We start from the raw sequence: 7,358 nt of genomic DNA, 5'->3' as shown, positions 1-7,358 counted from the left end.
CTAACTTTTTTCTACTCCCTTACTGACAATGAGCTTTGTTAATCTTTCACTATTGCCCACCTGAATCGGTAAGAAAGTAATACTTCAGGGATGGTTTTATTTGCATTTGAATGGCTGTTTCAGATACAGACAATAAAACTAGGAATAAAATATGATCCAAATGAAGAAACCTATAAATAAACTAAGGTACAAAAAAAATACATTGTTATTGAAGATGAATAAAAATATTGTAAAGTATCTCCTCCTCCCAAATCCAACTATAATCCGAAACTAAATCACTATTTTGGTAGGAACTTGACAAAATGAGCACCTTCTAAAAACCCATCATTAAACAAGACTGCTGAGAAACAGTGGTGTCTGCTTCTGACAATGAACACTTTGGCTTGGCCTTCTATAGTTGTTACCCACTTGAGTAAAATGTTAGTTTTACTTAATTTTATTAAGACTATTTGCAGTGCACCATTTTTTTAAATTGCATTTAAGATGTGAGCTGACAAACTTTTTCACTACACATTACGGAAGTTCTCTACTGCACGGGATTTCTTATGTCCATAGATTGCACTTTCGGTAAAGTTTTATCACATGCACAGCACCTGGAACAGGTCTCTTTTATGTACAGACCAATGAATGAAGATTCTCACTAAAGAAGTCCTACCGGGCTTCCCTGGTGGCACAGTGGTTGAGAGTCCACCTGCCGATGCAGGGGACACGGGTTCGTGCCCCGGTCCGGGAAGATCCCACATGCCGCGGAGCGGCTGGGCCCGTGAGCCATGGCCGCGGAGCCTGCGCGTCCGGAGCCTGTTGCTCCGCAATGGGAGAGGCCACAACAGTGAGAGGCCCACGTACCGCAACAAAAGAAGTCCTACCTAAATCACTTAAATGCCTGCACTGCCACAGACTGCCTCAAAGATTTAAAAGTTTTAGGGACCTCCCTGTTGGTCCAGTGGGTAAGACTCCACGCTTCCAATGCAGGAGCCCGGGTTCGAGCCCTGGTCAGGGAACTAGATCCCGCATGCATGTAGCAACTAAGAGTTCACATGCCGCAACTAAGAAGTCCGCATGCCGGAACTAAAGATCCCTCATGCCACAATGAAGATCCTGCATGCCGCAACTAAGACCCGGCACAGCCTAAATAAATAAATAAATATATTTTAAAAGTTTTGAACTCGAATTCTACTGCTGCTTCCTTATGGGGATGCCAGTGACTGTGAAATATGTTGCTATTAAATCCCTCTGTAGTAGGCAGTACAGCCTAGGCAATGTTGTAACAAATAAACTGCCCGAATCCCAGTAGTGTAACACAATAAATGTTTATTTCTCACTCAAAAGAAACAAAAACAAAAAAGTCCAACACAGATAGCCACCTTCCCATCTGGAAGAAACAGCCTCCAAAACCACCATGACAGGAAAGAGAAGTCTGGAGGACATGGACAGATGCTTGTAAGGGCCAGTCCTGGAAGTAGCGCATATCACTTTTGCACACACTCCATTGGTTGAAACTCAATCACATGGGCCCACATTTAACTGCAAGGCCTGCTGGGAAATGGAGTCTTCCTATGTGCCCAGGAAATAGAACCAGTACGAATATGAATACGTATCACTATCTCTGCCACACCCTAAAAATATCACTTCTACAGAGCTTCTCCTGCGTGGAAATTCTAATGGATTTGAAAACCTGAGTATGGCCTAATTCTTACCATACTAATAACATAGCTCTCATGTCTGAGCACTATTTTGAATGTTCTTAACGGAGACTGTCTTTCTAGAGGAGACTCCAAAAACAAAAAACAAAATCACCTAAAGATTATGGCTGGACTGAAGTTCTTACTCTCCTCATCCCAATTAGAATGTCCTTCCTGGGCATACCCATTAATGGAAATTTGACCTGTAACTATTGCCACAAACAACCCATTTGTCAAGAATCACTTTCTAAATTCAATAAATAAATAAAGCTTCAAAACCTAAAAAAAAAAAAAAAAGAATCACTTTCTTTGCCATGACAGCAGATGGCAGCTGATGAGAGCTTCAAGGAAGGTGTTGAGATCCACAGTGGTTTCCTGGAGTGCCCTTAAGAACCACATGCTTCAGTGCTGCCAGCTGACCTCACGGCTCGTCATGTCCCTGTCCTTTGCTCCCCCCGGCCCTCCCAATGGCTGAGTAAGCCTCTGTCATCTGGAACACATAAGTGGCTTCTGTTTTCCTGATTGAACAGACTGACTACATTTATAATGTTTCTGTTCTCTTGTGCAGTCTTGGCTGAGTACGAAGGTCTGAGCTACATATTTCCTGAGCCTTGCCAGGCTCACGACATGCATGGTCCATCTCATCCCCATGTGCTGTCTGACGGGCAAGAGGATAAGAGTTACGACCGAGGCCCTTCCCGCATTCTTTACACTTACAGGGCCTCTCTCCTGTGCGGACTCTGAGATGAGTGTGAAGATCGGAGTTCCGAGTGAAGACCTTCCCACACTCATCACATGCATGCGGTTTCTCTCGGGTGTGATCTCTCTGATGTAAGTGAAAATAGGAGCTGTAACTGAAGTCCTTACCGCACACTTGGCACATGTAAGGCTTTTCTCCCGTGTGAACTCTCCGGTGAGTGCGCAGAAACGAGCTGTAGGAGAAAGCCTTCCTGCACACGTCACATTTGTAGGGTTTCTCCCCTGTGTGGACCTCTGGTGAATGTGCAGGTGTGTGCTTTGGCTGAAGCCCTTTCCACACTTGCCACACCTATAAGGCTTCTCCCCCACGTGCAGCCTCCAGTGGACTTGGAGGACGGAGCTGGAGCCGAAGCATTTGCTGCACTTGCTGCATTTGTAGTTTCTCTCCAGTGTGGACCCTCTGATGGACAAGAAGTCTGGAGCTCTGATCGAAGCTCTTCCCACACTCTGTGCATATTATAGGGCCTTTTCCCTGTGTGGACTCCCTGGTGGATACACAGAAGCGACCTGAATCCGAACCCCTTCCCACACATGTCACACGTGTAGGGCATCTCCCCCGTGTGGACTCGGTGATGGTTGTGAAGAGAAGAACTGCGCTTTGCCACATTCAATGCCTTTATAGGGTTTGTCTCCCAAGGGGCCTTTCTGATTCCTGGGAAGGTCTGAGCTCTGTTTGCAGCCCTTAGCCCACTCCTGACCCTCACAAGTTTTCTCCCCTGAGTGGGTGTTATAGTGAACAGTAAGTCCTGAGCTCTGACTAAAGTCCTTTCCACACTGGTCATATTTACAAGATTTTTCTCCTGCGTGAGTGCTGTGATGAACATGAGCATTTGCATCATCTATGAAACCCATTCTATAGTTATTACACCTGAAAGGTTGCCGCACTGCATAGACCACGTGACTGTGTTTGACTGCTGACTTCATAACCAAATGTTTCCCACAGCCGGTGTATCTGTAAGGTTCCTCTCCTCTACATTCTTGGAAATCATTACAATCACGTGAGGTCTGAAAGAAGCTGTCATCACACTGAGCACATCCATCCAATTTCTCTTCCATATGAATTCTCTTGTATACCTTCCCTGAGAATTCTCAGGCTCAATCATTATGTTGGCTTTCTTCCAAGATTCTGGGGTAAGGACCTGTGCCAGGCCTTTCCGAGCTGTGATGTCTTGGTTTTCTAAATTAATGGCATGTATTACATACCCTTCATTTTCAGACACTTTTGCCCACTCTTCACAGAGGGAAACATCTCCTTCTAAATATTGGGGACAATCTCCTTGAAGATGCATGACATAATCCTGACTCACACTCAATTCACTGATCCTTCGTTTCCAAATCTGCCAAAAGTAGAGCACTTCTGGTGAGAGGTAACTCAACCCTTTTTCCTGAAGGTTCGAAATGTTGTTTTTAATCCTGTCTCCTATGAGGAGAAAGAGAATTTGGCTAAGTGAACAAGTAGATCATCTATCCAAAGGCTTTGAGGAAATGAAGTAGGATGGGATGAGAAGTTGCCACTGGCTCCTAGTCATATAGGAAACAATTAGAAACCCAGTAATTCTAATCGGTGAGCTACTAATTAAAAACCAGGTATTGCAGGGAAATCAAAAGAAATCTTGGAAATAGTTTATAAAGGAAGAAATTCACCTCTCGGCTATAAGAGTAGTTGATAAAAAGCCTTTAATCATTTTGCTACAGAAGGCATGGGGAAGGCTCCCATATGATTCATGTAATATGCATAATAATGGAGTTCTGGACATGGTGAGAGGCACAAACGATCACAGGGACCTTCCAGGATCCTGTAAAAGGTTGCAGAAACAAGTAACAAGTCCTATCTCCTAACGATGTCCCTTCCCTTACATCACTGTTATATGGGATAGAACTATCATGTACGTTTGTGTACAACCTTCACAACTGTACAGGGTGGGCCTACAGCTGCAGTGGGGATTGAAACGGGGATAACATTGTGAAATACGAGACATCCTTTTTATCTTTCCTGAGGTTCCCTGGCTTCATGAAGAGACAAAGTCCACCAAGATCCTGCCATCCAATTCCTTAACTTCTCCCCTTCGAGGTTACTGCAGAATCTCAAACAGCCATGGCTATGAGAATTGGCAGCATGAAACTGTCAATGGCCTGGCATCCAGGGAAGCAAGACTGTACTAAAGGGACATAAGAAACAGGGGTTTGAGGCAGAAGAGGATGGTCACACCCTTGGCACCCAAAAATAGGCTTCAAAATGTCACAAAAACCACGGTTAAAACCGTCTGGACACTGCTTCTGGTTCAAAGTAATTTTCTGAGTCATTTTATTGACAGTGACTCTGGTTCATAAGGTGGTGTCAGAGAAAAGGGAAACAGGTTTAAAGCAGCAGTTTTCCACCGGTTTTGACTGTACCCATAGTAAGAAAAGCATTTACACTGTGACCCAGTACCTACACGTAGACACATACCATAAACTAAAATAGTTTTATCAGCTGAGATTTACCTTACCAGGTGCAATGTACTCTGATAAATCCTTTTGTGTTCTAGTCCATTAATCTATTTTGCTTTTCAAAAACTGCTAGTTACGACATGGTCACTTGATTTCAGGACTCACCAATGGGGTTGCATCCTGCAGAGTTAGCCCAAGGAGCCCTGTTTATAATCTATGGACACAGTGGTACTTAGTGTCACCTGGTTATTACAAGCACAGGGTCTACAGCCAGATTGGGAAGGTTCAAATCCTAGTTCCTCTGACAAGCTGGGTGGCCCTGGACGAGTTACTTACCCACTCTGTGCCTCAGTTGTTTCCTCTGTAAAAGGGGGCCAATGATAGCAACTATCTCATAAACTAAACTGAGGTAATACATATCTGTATATGGGGCTCTGAGAAATTGAAATTAGGTTAGATATTGATCAGCACGGAAGCAAATCAGGAGACACTTATATTGCACTGACCACCAACCAGATCCTAATTTGGTTCCTTTAACACTAGTTTGTCCAAAACATTGGTTTCGCTCTAGAGGCAACCAAGGGACCAAGGCCTTGGTAATGTGTGAATTTTCTCAATCTCACTCTGAGAAATATGAGGAGAGAATGAGAGCCTAAACGCGTGAGGAGGTCAGGGTAGGCTGGCCAACTGCATCAGATGCCCACAGGGCAGGGGGCGCAGCGTTGACAAGGGCTCCCTCACCAACACCTTACAGGGGACCACCGGCTCACAGTTATCTGCTAAAACTCATGAACTACAGGTTCCCACCTGCACGTGCATCTCTTAGGAGATTTCTCTCTGGTGGCCAAAGTTTCCCTTTGTGCTCCAACTGGAATATTCTATCTGGTTTGAAGCTGACCACTTGAGAAAATAGGACCAGTGGTTTGATGCTTACTTACAGGGAGGTCGCTGTCCTCACCCACAGAGACCAGGTTCCTGAAGTTCTCCAGCATCACGTCTTGGTACAGGTTTATCTGGGTGGAGTCCAATAGCGCCAGCTCTTCCGCGGTGAAGACCACAGCCACGTCCTTGAAGGTCACAGTTTCCTAAAACTTCAAGCACATGCCACATTCATCATCTGCACAAATGACCCCTGGAAGAAGAGCCATGTTGGAAGCTTTTGTGCCAGTCATTAAGTTGTGGTCTTCTTGCTCCAAACCCTCTTAGTTCCCTGACCAGGGATTGAACCCGGGGCCACGGCAGTGAAAGCACCAAGTCCTAACCACTGGACCGCCAGGGCATTCCTGCAAATTTTTTTCTATAATCTCTTTTCATTAGAGAAAGCTTTATAAAATAATATCATGTATGGAAAAAAGTACTTAAAATTCTGCATTCACTTTGACTTCTTTTCCCCCAATTTAAAGATAAGTTACAATATACACGTGTACATATAATGAGAGAGAGAGAGAGAGAGAGAGCACGCACGCACATATTTCCATGTCCTAATATTTTCACCCACTTTATCTCACTTGATAGCAGCACAGGGTCGAGACAAGAAGACGAATGAAACCACAATAATCCATTGATCCAACACCAATCCAATGGATGGACATGGAGTCCACGCCACCATCTTTTTTTTTTCCACTGTTATAAACAATGCTGTGATGATCATTCTTTGAACACTTGCTCTGACTTAGAATTCTTGGAGTGGGAAATACTGGAGCAGAGGTTTGCAGAACTTCTACAAGGGCTGAAATGCCCCTGCAGTTGTGTGGATGTACCCATTTCTCCATATGTTAGCTAACAGTGAACACCGATCTTTCAAATCTTTGGTCATCTGCTAGGAAAAGAATCACATCTTGTTTCAATCTGCATCACTTTGATTACTAGAGGCTGATCATCTTTTCATATGATTATTGGTCATTTGTTTTTCCTCTTTTCTCCCTTCCTGAACATGAAGGCTCAGGTCTTTATTTCCAGCTCCTGTTTTTAAAATAAGATATTAAAATTTTGTTGTGCATGAAGCTTTTTTCACCCAATATGCTGTCTTTTAACTTTGTTCATGGTATAAGTTTTGGTAGCGTGTATTACGTGGAGAATACAGCATCTGGAAATGAATAAGAAGAAATGTGCCACTGAGGAGAAAAACCTGGGCAGAAAAGGAGGATTCATTATTTGGAGTCACCTCTCTACATAATGTGGGCTCAGGGCCCTGAGATGAAACCATTATTGACAGGCCGCATGTAGAGCAAACAGGCACACTACAGAGTCCTACAGACCTGGGCTCAAACCCAGGATTCACCACTCATTTCTTCATCTCTAAAGCAGAATCATACCACCTTTCTCACACAGCTATTTTGGGCATAAATGCACTGAGTAATGTAATGTGCTCACCTAATATGTTTTTTCCCCCTCTTTTTCCTTTTACCAAGAGAGGGACGTATGTTTACTCTCTGATGCCTTACGTTGTTATTTCTGGAGAGAAAAGAGAACTCGACCCACCTGAAG

The 7,358-nt window shown here is 44.0% G+C and overlaps 1 protein-coding gene across 1 annotated transcript; it reads right to left on the bottom strand.

Moving 5' to 3' along the window:
- Positions 1-2,088: 2,088 nt before the first annotated feature.
- ZNF285 (zinc finger protein 285) lies at positions 2,089-6,019 on the bottom strand. The gene is given in 7 exon segments (XM_060132066.1): positions 2,089-2,672; positions 2,675-2,820; positions 2,822-2,895; positions 2,897-3,038; positions 3,040-3,512; positions 3,515-3,861; positions 5,830-6,019. Coding segments are annotated over 7 exon segments (1,821 nt in total). The 3' UTR covers positions 2,089-2,223.
- Positions 6,020-7,358: the final 1,339 nt, after the last annotated feature.

This window comes from Lagenorhynchus albirostris, chromosome 19 (assembly GCF_949774975.1).
Source record: "Lagenorhynchus albirostris chromosome 19, mLagAlb1.1, whole genome shotgun sequence".
In the NCBI taxonomy this organism is placed as follows: domain Eukaryota; kingdom Metazoa; phylum Chordata; class Mammalia; order Artiodactyla; family Delphinidae; genus Lagenorhynchus; species Lagenorhynchus albirostris.
The sequence above is the reverse complement of the archived record's forward strand: the minus strand, read 5'-3'. Positions and strand labels throughout refer to the sequence as shown.